This window comes from Stegodyphus dumicola, chromosome 10 (genome assembly GCF_044657685.1).
Source record: "Stegodyphus dumicola isolate Sdum_Otavi_A_Nest chromosome 10, ASM4465768v1".
Classification (NCBI taxonomy): Eukaryota; Metazoa; Arthropoda; class Arachnida; order Araneae; family Eresidae; genus Stegodyphus; species Stegodyphus dumicola.
The window spans coordinates 146,803,263-146,821,621 of NC_140777.1; the positions used below are offsets into that span (position 1 = coordinate 146,803,263).

Below are 18,359 nucleotides of genomic sequence, written 5' to 3' on the forward strand. Positions count from 1 at the left end.
GGTTTTTAGGGGACCCAATCGCCAAATTCTGGGTGAGAAGAATCATCATCCAACACCCTTTCAGTTCGGGCGCCACTGTAGAGACATTAGGTAATTTTGGAAGCAGGCAAGATGACAAATTAGCAACGCCTTCACCGGGAATCTAACCGTGGACGCGCTGAGCATGCAGACCACTACACCACGAAGGCTCGCTAAGAAGGTGGGAGAAATACCTTATAAGGTATTGATGTTTTTAAAAGAAATAGCGTTAAAACTCTCTAAAATGTTTGATTAATATATATGCAGCGGAATTGCATTTATCCGAACTAACTGGAAGAGCGATCTATCTGGATATTTAGAAGCATCAGAAAACTGATTAGCCTATTTTCTGCATTTCTAATTCGTGGCGAGGAAATTCTTTTTGTGTCGATTATGATATTTCCTTCATTGGAGGTTAGTGGCATGATTAATGGGCTTGCAATAAACTACTACTATTTTAAATCACTAAACATGCAAATATTCATTAGATAGTGATGTTATAGCTTCTTAAAATGTGTATTATAATTATTTTACATTTTTACATCATTCAAAGCGATCAAATATTACAGTTACGCTAACAAATTAAATGGTAAGCATAATTTTAGGTGGTCTTCGCGAGATAAGCAAATGATCAGGATAATTGTAGATCCTTATCCAAATAGGATCCAATTATCCCAAGCTGTGGATAGCTGAAAAGAATGTCGACTTTCAATTATCTACACTTTGCATAAGTAGAGTTCTGTAGTATTTTAAAATTTCCAGGGAATCTTTTGCTCAGTACTTGAAAATAAGAGTAAAAATTAGCATTAGCAGTTCTGCACGGTTTGAATACTGGCTTCAGTTATAAATAATTATAGAGCCATATATTACTTTCTGTTCTTGGTATCACTCCTCCATAATTTAAACACTTTATGTAACTTATTTTCTTTGAAAATGAACTTTTTGAAATTTTTCTCAGTTTAATTAAAATTTTTAAAAATTGTATTATACGACTGCATTGTATTAACTGCATGATTTTAATTACGAAAAATAGGAATTAAGAAGCTACTGCGGATTGCTTCACACAGTTCTGCTGTTGATAAATGATTATAAATCATGTGTCTAAGAAAAATGATGTTATGTAACTGCTATAATGGCGACTATTAGACATAAAAATAGTAATAAGAAACTCGTAACTGAGAAGGCAAAATTTGGAATTCATTGCTAAAAAATAGGTACATATTTTTAAAAATGCTGTAGGAAATTGTTTTACAGAAAATAATTAGAAAGATTTAACTGAAATTAATAGTGATTCTAAAACGCACTTCTGAAGTTTATCATTGGGCCTTCGGAAAAAAAACACAACATTAAAATTGACAGTGAATATCTGACTCGCGAAAGGCATTAATGTGAATAAGATTTGAAAATACATTATTAAATGCTCGTCATGGAAATCACATTAATCATTAAAATTAATTCTCTAATGTAAATAATGACTCTACTGAATTTCACTTAATTCAGTAGATAATATTGCTTTAAATATAACTCTTCAAAATATCTATTAGGATAATCGATTCGAGTAATGATAATATCATGCAACAACAAAAACAATAAATAACTATATGTATTACCTAGCAAATAATATGCAATTTTCCTGCAGAGATGGCACATAAAGTAATGTTGTTAAACTAAGCAATATTAAAAAGATAATTGAAAATTATAAGCTAGAACAAACGACATTAAAAACTGTCTTTTAAATAAGAATAGCTACATTAAAATAACATCAAAATAAACCATACTAAAGAAATAAAAACAACTACTATCAAGCCTTCTTTTCAGAGCAAATAACAATGGAATAAGGAAATTTCTAATGTAATAATGATTGTAGTAAAATATTTGTAAAGGAAAACGACATAGGCGAATGATATTAAAATTTTCAAAAACAATAAAAAATAAACAATGTGATCTTACTTTACATAAAATAAAGCAGAATGCGTTACGAATTTTCTTTTTTACTCACCAGCTGCAATTAATATATAAGGATCTCGAATAAGCGTGAAAAGAGAAGCTCCTTCTTGTTCTTCTTTAGTGACTTTGGGTTGAAGAACCAATAACTGCAACACTGTTAGGAAGAGGAATCGAAAATAACATTAGATATAAAATGGCCGAAAAATTTTGATTAGATTTGAAGAATAATATGCTGAAAAACTGAGAGAATATAAATTATGGGTTAGGTTGTCTAACTATGTTAATGCGCTAAAGGACAATCTGTATGAGAAAAGTATTACTTTCATGAAGAAACCTACTAAAGAGAACTGACTAGTATATACGTTACGCAAGAAATAGAACTACCGAGTTTTCAGCAATAAATTATTACAATGATTGGGAAAAAAGCTGCGTTAAAAAAATTAAGCGGTGGGACCATTTACAAAGCTCTCGAGTAAAATCTGTTAATCAATAGAAATTTTTTATCATTTATGGGAAGACTTCTCACGAAGCCTCAAATAAACGAAAGGATGTTAAAATTAAATGGAGTGTAATATTAAATTACATAAGATGTTTCAAAGAGATGTTACAAGATGATATATACAAAATGTTGTTTACTCAGCTAAATATTGTCTCGTAGATTTATGGTTACAGTTTAAAAAACGAATGATATAACAAAGACTTTTAAATTACGGTAATTTTGCTCATGTGATACTTTCAAGTAAAAATATGAAAAATATAAGGACAATGAAAATATTTTTTCCATATCCGTATTATTCAAGCGATGCATAACAGGCGAAACATTTTAGCCAGCCTCGTAAAATGTTGCCGGAATGTACAAGCAACAGATCGCCGAGCTCAAACTGTTTCACCTAGAAACATCCCGTTGAAACTAGTGATGGTAGAAATGCGTTTCTCAGAAACGTTTCTTATAACATCGCTCATCGCTATACGGGGTAAGTACAGTGATGAGCGATACTATATGAGATAAATATACTAATGTAAACGTGGAGAAAACCATGAAATATTCATGCAAGCCTACTTGTTTGCCAGGATTTGAATCAGCATAGATCTAGTAAACGATAATGAAACTTTAAATAATTTAAGACCACTCTAAGAACCTGCCAGATTTATATTTAGGTTAGCAATTTATATAATAATTCCAGTACACCAATAATGATTAGCTATATTTGAATATGTGTTCTTATGTTGTAAGAATACCTGCCAATTTGTATAGATTGAAATTGTTTATTTGTGCTATTTATAATTGTATAATAGAAATTTAATATTTTAACTGCCATGAAAAAATTAGTTGCAGTTTTTTTAAACATGTACATTTGTAGTATGTTTGATTGGTAAATATTCTAACTGTAATAAAAAATTAGTTGCAGCATTTGAAACATGTGTATTTTTATGGTATGATGATTGGTATATAATATGTGCTGAATAATTATGTATTTTATGTCTATTTTAATTGGGAATTAGTTCCTGTTTTCCATTAGACGTTTTATTTTAGAATATGTGCTTTATATTGTTGGAATACCGGCCAATTTGTATTGACTGGAACTGTTTAACAAATCTGTAGTTTTGCACAATTTAGAATTGTATTGAAAACTTTAAGAATTAGTTTCCTTTTTTTTATCATCTGGGAGCCAAGTCATTATTTACAAAACATTTGCTTCTGTGGATAATAGTAAAATAGTGTACATATTACAATGAAATTCCCAATTGCAATTTCATGTTTGTTTTGTGGATAATTGCGACACAGTGTGCAAATTGCTATGTACGCACATAATGAAGTGTGCTAACTGTTAAGGACACGAAGTTATGATGTATCAAAGTGGACAAGTAGTATTTACTTGAACGATGAATTTAACAAAAGTGAACATAGAATAGCCTACACAACATCATATACTTTGGGCTATGGAACTATCAATTGCCTGAACTGATGTGATTGGCTTACTCTGTGGATAACTGCAAAAATAATACGGACACACATCATTAGGTGTGTAACTGATAAGAACATGAAGTTATGATGTATTGAAGAAGACATAGGTTTAAAACCTGGTTAATATATAAGTTCCACTTTCCACAACATAGATCCTATCCACAATGTAATTATTAATTGATCGTATATTTAATTTCATACGGATTATTATGTAACAATTATTGTATAGATGACACTGTCAATTTAGCATTGTAATATTACTATCATTGATTCAGTGAATGCCGCTGGCGGTTGATTGTAGATTCTTTTCCGTCGCATGAACATATAACTCTGATTGGTGTAGAACCTTAGGTCGGAGGTCCATGCGACTGCGTATCAGTACACCAATTGTTAATTTAGGATCCGATATAACAGGATATATACAGGCTGGTACATGAGTTTACTGTAACAAGATATAACGAGTTTTCGATTACGTTGAAAATATTAGATATCTTTTTATAATTTCTGACCTTTTTCAAAAGCTTTGCTCTAAATATAGTAATTCGTCCTTTTAATAGATATCGCCAGGCAGGCGCGTGCCAAATTCTTGGCTTCTGCCTCTCTCTTCCGAGACTGCTTCCTCTCTGCTAGTAATGGCAGATCCTGAATTCCTCACATAATTCAATCGCGATGCATTTTCCCTTTCTATCTTATAAACTGCTTTACTCATAAACCAAGGCGCTGAAGATCATTTCGAGGTAAAGTCGTTTAAGTCTCTAGGGAATCAAATGGCAGATATCTAATAATATCACAAGATGAGATAGCGGTAGAGTAGATATGGGCTTATCTTATTCTGTAGCAAAATTCATGCAAAAGCAATCAGGAGCTTTATAATAAAACAGTTTTGTATTATTCTTTCCTGATGATCGATCAGAATTTACATGCAAGATACTGCCAATAATATGGTAGTTAAATTCCTGGAATTTGTAGCATGTTACATTGGAATAATTACATTTACAATTGGAATCAAAGCAAAGTAATTCCTCAAAAATATTAATAATTGCAATAGTGTATGAGAGGTTTCACACAACATCGAAACAAATCAAAATTAAAATAAGAATTCATAGTAGAACAAACTAGAAAAATAAAAATGCGAAAGGGAAAATTTACAAAATTATAAAAATATCAAATTTAATCTCCTTTTACTGAAACTCCAATTCAGAACTTATCAGGAGGAAATGAGTTAAAGCTTCATAAAAGTAGATTAATATGTTTCGAAAACATGCTTCGTTCTCCTGATATGAACTAGTACTGTAATCTCAAATGTATACTGTAATCTAAAATGAACTAGTACTGTGAAAATTTCGAAAATATAACGCTGATTTTTGTTGTTTGACTTCTGAATTAAAATTCATATAAAGCCAAAAATCTAATCTCAAATGCACCAGAATTTTTCCTGCATGTTTTCGAAACACTCGGTAAAAAATAATAAAACATAATATTGTGCCAACTTAACAACGAAAAAAAAACTCTTTACGATATGCAAATTGACCATTAAAAAATTATTCTAAAACCATTATATGCAAATCTGAAATTCAAAAGCAATTACAAATAAAGAGCAAAACAAATATACTTTAAACCAAATTGTCATTTAAACAACACTCAAAGATTGGGTGGTCCTCGATTCTGCTAAACTAAACTTTTAATACCAAGAAAACGAAAAACGTTTCATACAGACTTCTAGAAAAAATAAAATCTAATCTGAGCCTTAAACAGCTGAAAATTGAAAACTTATTTGAAACAAAAACTGAAAAAACGCAAACTTACTGAATTCTTAAGACGACCTTCCTAACGTAAACTAACTGAATATTTAAGACGACCAAACTGTGTTCCTTGCAAAAGAAAGTAAAATTCTAAGCTGCTCTGGAGAAGCAAAAATTTTGTAGTTCTCGGAAAAAGTATGCGATAAGGTTCAAAGTGTCCAGTAGCAGAACTAAGTATTTTTTGAAATGTGCTCAAAATGTCCCATCTTGTTAAACTTTGTGTGTGTGTGTGGGGGGGGGTGCCAAACGTTGGGTGCAGTGTGTAAAATTTATTACCGACGACTAGGATGATCGTCAACTCCAAAATGGCGGCGTAAGAAACTTTTAAAAGATGCTGTCCTCTGTAAAATCTTAAAACTTGAAAACAGAACTGGCTCAAAGTTGATGAAAAGGAAAAGTATAGGTTATAAAAGATAAATGTATTCACGTAATCGGGCTATAATACGTCTTTGAAACTAGAAGTTTTTTTAGTAAAAGCAAGATTTGCCAGTTATTGAATTTACAATATAATAGATAGATAAGAACAGAAGATAAACACGCCAATGTGACAATCAAAATCTCAATAACAACCTTGTATTTAGCGTACATACATTGAAACACTCAATCGATTTCGAGGGCAGCTAAAGGTCCCTCTTCATCAGGAGAACGAAATTACTAGAAAGGGAAAAAAAAGAAGAAAAATGAAGCATCGGCAAAGGAATCTCAACACGTGGTCGTTATCAGCACTGCACGTGGTCGTAACCGGATTTGGAATCAGAGTTACACTGGCCGCCTACTTATACTGAGCCAGGCTATCTGATCAAACATATAACACATAGACTAAAATGCAAAAAAATTTAGCGAAGACAAAAAATAGGTAGCAAGGGACAACTGCACTTTCACGCACCAAGTCTGAATTCTCCCGATGAGGAGGGACCTTTAGATGCCCTCGAAATCGATTGAGTGTTTCAATATATGTACGCTAAGTACAAAGTTGTTATTGCGATTTTGATAGTAGACAGATAGTATAAAATAATTAAAGGGTAAAGGGGGGAAAGAAACAAGGTCTTTGTACATATTTACCTTACATTTCTTATCGTAGTCATTCAGCTATTACCTCCGATTAAGGTTTATGTAATAATTATCATATCACTTTAGATGAGAAATTAAAAAAAAGTAAATACCAGCTTTCTTTAAAGATATAGAAATTTTGAATAGAAGTGTTTTATTCTCTAAGAGAATTTTGTGGTTTCTTTAAGTTAGTGATTTTTTCTTGAAAGCATTCAACATTATTGCAAATCGTCTGCTGCACATTCCTATACCCAACAGTGTCCGCTGAACTGTGCATTCCGAAACACTTGTACTTGGACCTACATTGTATTAGACTGTCAGTTGAGGCATTATCTAGTGCCGACTTTGCTGTACCAAACGGAACAGTCGGCAGCGTCCTTTTTCTTTGATGACGCATGGGCATCAAAAACCTTGGAGATTACTGCTGATTCTTATAAAACCTGAAATTTCCGCACTTTTTTCTCCCCCCCTTTTTTTTTTTTTTGTTTCTTTTTTTAAGAGTTAGTGTGGGAAGGCATTACTAGTTGATTCATGGAACATCACTGGTGTCTCCCATACTTTTACCTGTAGTTGTATCTGTATCTGCTGATTCTACCATTCATTTATCCACTTTGCATAAATACTAACAATGGCAGATCGTGAACAAATTACCAGTCCTATAGACAAATCGTCAAAACTTTCGTAAACTTCAAAACTATATATATATATATAAACTGATCTTGAAATCCCCAAAATGTTGATAAGTCACCAAATTTAACGCTGCATATAAAATAACTCATATTTAAAATATCCGATGTGGACACCACATGACTGTATTAAATCATACATATGTTTTGCCGCATTTCATTTAAACTTATTTCCTCGAGTTTCATCAGATGTATATTTCTCATTCAATTAATTCATTTCTCACTTCGCGGCAAGCAAAAATACATAAAACCTCAAAACATCTTCTTAAAAATTGTAAAATACAGAAAAATATAAAACACAAAATGCAGTTAAGAATGTTAAAAAAACAGTTTTACATTTGAAATTGAGTTTCTGCGCAAAACCTAGCAATTCGGTCAAGAAAACAGGTTTTTGGGTGCACAGAACTGAAAGTTTACTTTTGGTCTCACTCGGCAAAAAGGCGTTGAAGTTGGTGCAGAAACTGACCTAATTCACTATTCTGCTAACTCAAATGTAAACAAATTTGGACTTCGTTATGCTTAGTAGTACTTAAAGAACTTTTAAATCGTTGATAATTCTAAAACTATTGAGTACAGATTAACTAAAGGCATGAAAACCTTAGAAGGTATTTCTCCCGCCTTCTTGGCATGCCTTCGTGGTGTGGTGGTCTGCACGCTCAGCGCGTAATTAAATAGTCCGTGGTTGGATTCCCGGGGAAAGCGTTGCATATTTTTCATCTTACCTGCTTCCAAAATATACCTAATGTCTCTCCAACCTTAACCGGAACATAAGAACAACATAATTCAATCATTTATACTAAAAAAATGCACAATTTACCAACATATCAAAGTAAAACCACTGAACTCACCGAGCCGGGTAACAAATGACTATACATATATATGCTATGTGTGATAAAAAAAAAAGAGAAAAAGACGTAATGTTGTTAAGTGTAGAACATAGATAGGATAGATCGTAGATCCATACTGAATAGGAGGAATTATGATTACGTACTATGGTAATAATGTTGAGTTCGTAATGCTAATATGTTGAGTCGAAGCAGTTTTAATTCCATTTTTATTTGAATTCACAGTTGTGGCCACAGTTCGTTTGGCACTCAAATCGTGCCTATTTAAGATCATTTACATTTTTGATACTGCTGCGATAGGAAGCGAGCTCAGCGAAATTATATCCAAGCAGCATAGAAGCTAAAGGGCGCAGTTAAACAATATGGCAGTCTGTTAAGAGAAAGGGTTTGGTTTAGCTTAGAAATGTTTCAGTTCTCAGAGCTCAGAGTTCCGAAATAACTAGGACATGAGCATTGCGCAAGCTGTGGCATAGATTAACCTAGAAATGACGCAGTCCAATAATGTTATTATTAATTTTAGAATAAGAGGAAATAACCAAATTAAAAAAGAGCAATTAAAAGGGTATTACTAAATTAAACTATGAAACTCATTTAATATTTTTTATTTTATATATAAAAATGTAATAAAAGCAAAATTTAGAAATACTAATGTAGGAACACTGAGACGTACAAACGCAGAAAATACTGATGACGAAGCACGTAGATGGCATATTGATGAGGAAGTATTGTGATTGCGTAGTATGCTAATATGTTGAATTCGTAATATAAGAAACTTGGCAGTCGAGGCAGTTTTAATTCAATTTTTATTTAAATTGATGTTTGTAGCCAAAATCACTTGGCATTCTAATCGCGTGCATTATTCCAGAACATTCACATTTTTTAATATTGCTGCGATAGGAAAAGTGTGAGAGAAATAGCGTACAAGCAACACATAAGCTAAGAGTACACAGTTATCCAACATGGAAGCTCACCAAGAGGAAGGTTTTGGTTAAGGTTAGAAAAGTTTCAGTTCTCAAGAGTTCAGGTTCCGAAAATCATTACGTCATCAGCGTTACGCAAGCTTTGAGATATAGATTAATCTAGAAATGGCGCAATCCAGAAATGCGATTATTTAGAATAGAGAAACGAAATACCTATTAATAAATTAAATTATAAAGCTGATTTACACACACACATATATATATACACACACACACATCTATCTATCTATCTATCTATATAGTATATGTGTGTATATATATGTGTGTGTTGCGAAATTATATCCCAGAATCAGAAAAGAGCATGAAAGCATGTTGTGAAGATATAGAAATTGAAAAAGCACCAAAAGTATATATATTGTACAGCCCCAAAAGTATATATATATATATTTTATACTTTTGGTGTGGACGATCGCATCCAAAAAGGGAGGCTCAGGACTACATGTTATAGCAATCCCATATACAATTTCAAGGTTCTGAGGCTACTCGTTTTTGAGTTTTGCGAGATACATATATACGTACTCACAGATGTCTCTTCTGAATCCCTTTTAAAATCATTTTTACAATCTGTTTTGGATAAAGAGTCCTTTATTCTGTCTTTACGTACAGATGTCACGCAAAAACATTGCTCAAATTTGTTCGAGAGCAGTAAAAATGGATATGTTCTTTGAAATATGGTATCCGAAGTTTTTCCCATTACGATACTTCCTTTATTTCGTACAAGGACGTAAAAGCTGTCTCTGTAAGCTATAAGATTAGGTATTCTTAAATGTTAATGTAGCAAAAAATTGTGTAGAATTCTATTCCTCGTAAGAGACGTATTTTTCCTTTATCAAAAGGGTAATGAAATTGGCTGCATGAGCGTTTTCGTGGTTTTTGTCATATGTAACGTGTATACGAGCAAGTTTTCCTTAGAAAGTCCTCCACGAAGGCATTCCTCCCCTTAGAAAGATAGCCCTGAAGGCTTTGCCATAATCACATACACCAACGTATGAAATTATGTCAGTCGAACCTGCGGGAAATTTGATCCAAATTCCACAGTCCCCTTTTTTCTATTACAAAGTAGCGGAAGTTACGAACTGTCAATTTAATATTATATAAACATAACCGCAAATCCGTACACAAAGTGTCACATCCAAATGAGTTTAAATAGCATGTTCTTTATATCACTACGCACTTTTAAATAACTTCTCACTTTTATATCATACCTGTTGAGGCAGGAAATTGTTAATATTTTATGAAGTTCTTTATTAAAGGTTTTAAGAAATCCTCGACTGTTACCTTTCTCATTTGGTGAGTGACATTTAGTTATTTATTTAATGCATTGCATGTTCTATAAGTAACGAACATTTTTATAATTTTTCACCCAGGGCTTACAAACTGCGTTCATAGGATATCCAATATATTATTGTTGCATCAACGCAAGAAAGATGAACAAATTTTACGGTAGTGTTAAGCAAACAGAAACCTCAAACAAAGGATCACAGAATCAGAAAAGGAAGTTGGAAAAGGATCATGTTGTAAAGATATAGAAATTGAAAAAAATGGAAAAGCATAACTTGCGTTCCTGTATATTTTTTTACCCTATTTAAAAGCGGCTGAGATCTCTTGATCTGTTTGAGAAGTCTGATCAGTTAACAAAAGCATTTTTGTGCATCTACTCGTACAAGTTTTTGTGGGTATATGCAGCGTCCATTTCTACTTCTTAGAATATAAATGTGACTAATGCATATATTTGAGTGCCTTCCGAAGGCGGCTAATGTATACAGATAAACCAAACACAAAAGCGAGAATCACATTCAGGACAATGGTAATACAAATTCCATTTGCAATAAGTAATTAACATATATTCATTAATTTAGTCTTATTTTTATTTGAACATTATTTATTAATTAATATGTATTTATTAGAAGCATACGCTAATTATTCAAAGCAAAATTTAAGAAACTTCAGTTTCTATCTATTTCCTTTCTTTCCATGCTTATAAAAATTTTTCATTTTTTATTTTTTTATTTTACATATAAAATCGTCGCACTTAAAGATACTACCAAAGAAACAGAAAATTTATATCGCCGATTTCTCTTCGTAATCTTAGTGCATACGAACTCAACTGGGCACCTATACTCCGCAGGAAGAGGAATGACTAATAGTTAAACATTGTCTTCAAGGAAAGAAACAGTATGTCGTTCAGATTGTAGGAAATAAGAAAAAGAATCTAGTTGGACGTAGCCAGCCTTTGACAGTTGGCAGGTTTTTAAGAGAAGACTTCACATCTCCTTCCGATGTACTGACATATGTCGTACCTTCAAATCTTTTTGTCGAGACTTACCTCTTCGTTATCCTTACCAACCGATTTCTTTGACCAATCATTTAGTTGTCCGAGTTTGTGGTTAAGTTTTAAACTCCCAAAAGAATGCTCTGGATTTTTCACAGCCATATAGGATGTTTTATTTAAGTATGTTATGAAGTGATTTTTATTGACAAGATGGACAAAAAAATTTTCCAGAAAATAAAGATAAAAATTTTTCTCAAGCTTGATTTTTGTCTATTATGAAAGATTTCAGTTATCGAGGGATTCATTTCATAAAGGATAAATATTAATATAAAGTTGCATAGCTTTTAAATCAATTTAATTTAATAAATTTAATTAATAAAATTAGTTTTTTTTAATTTTTAGGTAGACTTATTTCAACAAGTTAATTTGCGTTTCACAAAGGTTACCACTCACTTTGTCAAATAAAATAAAACCGTATTATACTGCCATTACAAAGGTTCACAATGTTGTTCATGCACTATCTCACGATTCAGTTCAGAAACAGAAATGAGTATACTTGAAAAAGAAGTAAAGCACTGAGGCTATTTATACATTCTTGAGCAAAAACGTTTACATTAAAAATCAATGTTTAAAATTGAAATGTCGGTTTCTTAAGCAATAATGACGATTGACGATATTCTAGCTAGCTTCTGAATCTGCATTTTGCTTTTCAAAAAGTGTATTTTTAATCGCAAGTAATGCTAATTTCCTCCGTTCTTTTTCTTATACTTTCTATTTTTTTTTTCACGGCTACTGATGGAAAGCTGTTGAACACTGGCAGTTCGTCTCTGATTTATATCCGAGCCGATGGGATGGCTATACGCGCTTTTTCGTGGTGTTTTCCATGTGTAATGTATATAATATCCAGTTTTCGTTAGAAATCCCTGCCTCCTTATTCCATTATATCAAACAGCCTTAGCATTTAACAAAATTCAAATCAATTTAATTCAATTCACTTCTCTTTAAGTGTTTTCGTCTGCATTTCTGTCCTAGCTCTCATTTTATCATTCCAAACGCAAGATGGTCGATGGATGATAAATTCTTTGACGCCTTGACATTGTCTCTTTTATTATTTTTTCAATAAAAAGAAGGGATCATTCTCCATTCAGATATTTCCTTTTGACTGCAATCGTTTAAAAATACATATAGCCAGCCAGAAAGTATACTGGTTAGGGGGCCTACTGCAGTACCGAAGGGCCCGGGTTCGAATCCCGGAGAAGGCATGAATGTTTGTAAATGTATAGTGTCCGTGCGACAAGGGCGTACTTTAAATATGCGGCGAGCTGAAAGTCCTCTCGAGATGTTGGTGGTAAGGGGGAAGAGGGGTGGGAGACCCTCGGACTGGTCCATCCCGGGATGCTCTCCATCAAAATTGTAGGCGGAACTGAGCGAAGTCCTTCTGTCATCTGAACGGTGCTCAAGGCAGGCGCAGTCTTGCTCTTCTTGCCAGGATGAATTTAGTGGGCTTTTTCTGATGTTACTGTCAGATAAGTGAGATATGTCACAACACAATATACAAGATTACATGCATAATTATCCCATCATATTTAGGATATTTCGATGCATATTTTATCAAAGATTGCAATTCATGGTTCCCAGTTAACCTAAAGATGTATACTTTTGATATTATAACAGGGATATTTATTAGTATTGCAGAACTATAGAAAGACTTTGCAACTGTTTATTTGAATCCGTGAACTTTCTTCAGAAACAAAGTCTTAACATTTAAAAATTTGTAAATATAATTTTGCTCGGTAAACGAGAATAGCTTGCAAGGTCAGAAGTGGCTGAATGAATAGGATTTCCATTCCAAGTTCAAGTATCGTAAACGGGCTAACTATGTATACCTTTCTATGACTTTCTGTTTGGAAGTTCTTCTTTCTATGGCTTACTCTGTGAATACCAATCATATTCACTCAAAGCGTTTTCCATGCAGACATCACCTTAGGCAGATAGCCCTAAGACTGCTTTTCGAAAATAATTGATTCTTTGTGGATCTAACAGAACTTTTTCATTAATTTTATCTTTATTATAAATAGTATTGCTTAATTTATAGTTTTATAGATTTACGGAGTTTTTTAATAATAGAGTAGAAATAAATCTTTAGACAGAGGGAAAATTTGATTTCAGTCCTAAACTTCTTTACATGGTCCGTTTTTAATGCAGACGATATTCAGTTTCATTGGTTGATTAGATTAATACCGAAAATTCTTTCGTAAAAGATTACTTATATTTTTTATGTAATTCATTCTAAAAGTGGGAAAATTAATCTGTTTCTATTTAATTTCGTTTTATTAGAGTTGAGTGTCTTGTGTAAATTCAAACAAGATGCTCCAGGGTTCATAGCCACATTTTAGTTAAAAAAATAAGCACCTATAAGCCCTTTTCAAGCACATTTTAAGGAAAAAATAAGCACCTGTCTAATTACATTATACACAACTGCATAACCTTAAAAGAAAAATTAGACTTGTAATTTAAAATATGAGCAATGCAATATTTATTACGAGAATGAGCATTACCTCAACAATGGAAAACAATTAACTTTTTTTTTAAATTTCAAATGACAGTTCAATTTACAGAATTAGTTTACAATGAGAGAAAAAAAGCTATGCAGAACTAAACTATATTACAAAATTTAATGATGATATTTCAGTTGAAAATATAGAAAATAAATAATAATAAGCCATATTAACTGTATTCGTTTGGCACCTAATAATAAACACAATTTATTTTTCCACTCATATTAATATTTAAATAATTTAACTTAAATTAAAATTCTGAACATTTTCTAAATTTTCATTGCATAACAGTTTTCCCTTAACATATATCCCAAGCAAAGTAATTTAAGTAAAAAAGAGGCACATTTCTGAAATCAGAAGACGGGAAATTGCTTCATTCAGTCATCCTTTAACAGTAAAAGCTTAACTAACCTATACTCGGAAATTCCCGAATATTCCGGATAGTAACTGGAAAAAGAGGAGCGGGGGAGATTGTAGCCGTTCTTTAATTTTAAATTTAGTCTAAATAAATGATTTTGACATTTCGATATGTGCATCATATAAAAACCAACGGAGCTGAGAAATATTCTGCTTAGAAAGCACAGTAAAACTCTTTTATGTGTTCATAAACAAATATCAGACTAAACATCAAAATTAATTATCAATGCAAAACACCGCAAACGTTATTGCGCAATACGTGCCGCGTAATTCTTCCATATGTGATATTACGCAATCGGAATCAACACCTGCCGGTATTCGAAGAATAAAGAACTAAATAAAGGAAAAGAAAGAGACTTACTAATCTGGGGTGTTTCTGATTCTAATTTTCAACAGACTGTATTAAATTTCGGGAATAGAATTAATCTTCGCTTGGGTTGGGTAGACCGCAAAAACGTTTAGTCCTATTCAATCCAGACTGGACGGTGACAAAAAAAAAAAAAAAAAAAAAAAAAAAAAAAAAAAAAAAATCCGCTGCTTCAATATTAGAGATTTTGCGGAGAAACGCCCAACCTCCTTACTGTATAATATATTGGTAAAGATTCGATTGCTTTCCTTTTATTTAAGCCATTCCGAATATTATTCCTTAGAAAGCTAATCTGTGTAAAAATACACCCATTTTTGGAAGTTTATCTATACTTTAGCAGTTACTGCAACTATATTATTATAAATATTCATACATATGCTCATAATATAAGCATAACGATCATAATAAACACGAATATGAACTAAACACGCGGAACGAGAATGCAAATTATTAAAATAATTCAAACGTGTGTAGTATTTGGGTGGGAGGAAAAGAATACCGAATGTACCGGAATTTTCTACAGTTTTCTCAATTCTTTGACCAATAGAACGACGTGCACCTGTCTGTACTCTCGCGCGCACCATAGGTTACGTTAATGCAGAGGAAGGGGGGGAAGCAATTTCCGGGAGTATGATTCACCATCTGACGTTGCATATAAGGAACAAAAGTTGTTTATTTAGTTTCGGCTTTGGTACGGGGAAAAAATGCGCGTTCATTAAAAACAAAGGATTAAAAAAAAAAAAAAAAAAAAAAAAAAAAAAAAAAAAAAAAAAACACTAAAAGCAAAAAATAAACACTAAAAACAAAACAATAAGGGCTTTAAAGAAAAAGTAAGCACCTATAAGGACCTTTATATTTTATTTTCAAATATAAGGACTTATAAGCACTTGTAAGGACTGCTACGAACCCTGTGCTCGATCTGTATGATTAATAGAAACTTGCCCCGTCAAAGAACTATGGTTGGAATCCTGAGTAAATGCTTGTTCTGTTTGGAAGTTTCAGTATATATAGTAGCGAAGTTCTACTGTCTTCGTGAGAGAGAACCAGTGATTCTGGCTAAGCACGCGTCCGCCTTTTTAGGCTCCTCTCTCTTAAGCTATTTTTACTCTCGGCCGTACTTTAGGCCCTTGATAGCTTCGCAGTAATTAGCGCTAAGAGGCCAACTCTGTTAGAAATTTGATAGCTTCGGCTATATCTTTTTAGTTACTATTAGTTTAGTTCATAATCTCTTAAGTTCAAGTCCGAACGTCGGCGTTATTGTTCAACTCCAAGACGGAGTTCTGCTAAACTTTATTGGAATAATAAAGGGTTATTTTATCCTTCTTACTTGTTGTTTTGTTTTCTATCCCACGAACTCAAGCGATTATTCGCTTACTAGTTCTTAAGATTCTACAAATTCAACTGTAACTTAAAAATACACAGTACAGAATCTTACAGTGGCGCCCGAACTAAAAGAGTGTTGGATGATGATTCTCACCCAGGATTTGGCGATTGGGTCCCCTAAAACAACCCCAATCTCCGTTTAAAAGGGGTAAGGTATTTCTTCCGCCTTCCTAGCGTGCCTTCGTGGAGTAGTGGTCACTGAGTCGGTATTTTAGAGGTCCGTGGTTCGAACCCCGGCGAAGGCGATTGCTAATTTTTCAATTTCGCTTGGTTAAAAAAAATTCTAATATCTCTACAATGGAACATGTTAAACTAATTAGGTACTTATATTAATTTTTATGTTTGAAAATTCTTGAATTTTTCTAAATACTGCGACACTTAAAACTCTCATTCCGTATTAATGATTTATGACTATATGACCAAACTCTCAAAATTGTACTACTTAACGTTTTACAATATTTTCAGCCATTACAAGTCATTTAAAAGAACAAAAATTCTTCGCCAACGAGAAGATCAATATACCTCAAGATCTCTTTAATCTTCTTTCAGAGCTTAAACTAAAGCGCTTTCGAGAAAGCAGCAAGTTAAAAAAAACAACAGAATTTTCTTTTAGAAGCTTATATCAAAGACTTTTTTTAATGTTTTATTCTCCAAGCACTGGGTTTGAAAGCTTTATCGGCCCCATTGTTCAGCTGAGGATCTGTAGTTGGCCCTCAGAGCATCTAGAGTGCAGTTGAACAAGGGAAGTGGGGTGAACCATAATAATGTCATTGACTAACTAGCTTTGCTTGCTTGAATGTGAATTGGAGGAAGGTTCATATCTGGGAGTTCCTCTGACATTTTTTATGATCTTTCTGTATTACAAAACATTTTATAAAAATGCAGAATTCAAAGAACTGGATTAATTACGTTTTTTTAAGTGACAAGTTGCCTTCAGATTGGAGCCTTTTTAATAAAGAATCGTCTTTGTTTTAAACGATTTTGTATTTAAAATAATAGCCCTAAAATCAATCCTGTAGATTTAATTAAAAGATCTAATTAGTAGATCTTATTACAAAATCAGTTTTAGAATTTAGAAAGCTGGATTTTTTAAACTATTCAGTACATGAACTTTTTTAAGTCGGTATAGATTACAGAAAAGTGTTGCGTGAATATTGAGAATGCCTCATACCTTGTCTTATAAATACATAATTCATCTAATCAACATTTCGCATTTTCCGATTTAAAGTGTTTGAACTAAAATGTCTACTTTTCGTGCTCGTTGTTTTTTCCTATAGAATTAAATACAATTTGTAATACAAAATTAAGAAAGTTTTTGAAATAATATTCAAAACTAATAAAATAATTAATTAAGTAAAAGAAGATAAATAATTTTCCATATGGTTTAAGAGGAAAAAGAGATTAAATAAGTTTCTTCACAAAATTCATTTACACTTTTATATCACGGATAATAAAAGCATGGGGAATCCTTAATAAATATATAAGGTTAATGATTTATACTTTCGACAATGATATTCGATTATAACGTTTTGTTATTTAGCTCCCATGCTTTTTATTATTATAGATATAAAATTATAGATGCATTTTGTAAAGAGAATTACTTAATGTTTCACTTCCATTAAACTATGTAATAAAGTATTTTTCTACTATTAATTCATTACTTATTTTATGAGTTTTAAGTAAAAGCTCATTATATATATTTTTATTTATTTATTTAGTTTCATCCGTTTAGTCTGAATGGCTTTCTATCAAGTAAGTTATTAATTTGAAAAATAATTTTTAACAATAAAAAATATCCTTTTACTTCCAAGAATGTTTTACAACAATAATCAAAAACATCCAGCGATTTGGCTAAACATTTCAGAAAATAAATTAAAAATCTCTTTTAAAAGATTATTCCCGCTGTATCTGATGGTGCAAACTATTAAGTTCTGAGTATTTAGTTTGTTCATTAAATGAGGATATGTATGGAAAATTGTTTCAAAATAAATATTGTAAAAATCTAAATCGAATTTTTTAAAAAATCACTTTTCCACATTATATTGTCAATCACACTGAGAGTGTTTAT

At 32.2% G+C, this 18,359-nt stretch overlaps 1 protein-coding gene across 3 annotated transcripts in view; it reads right to left on the reverse strand.

Moving 5' to 3' along the window:
* LOC118201050 (synaptic vesicular amine transporter-like) overlaps positions 1–18,359 on the reverse strand; it is a 231,192-nt gene that overhangs the window by 27,376 nt on the left and 185,457 nt on the right. For all 3 annotated transcript variants that reach the window (XM_035373075.2, XM_035373081.2, XM_085825689.1), the window contains exon 7: positions 2,018–2,119. In XM_035373075.2, coding sequence (XP_035228966.1) covers positions 2,018–2,119 — 102 coding nt within the window. The remainder of the gene's footprint in view (positions 1–2,017; positions 2,120–18,359) is intronic.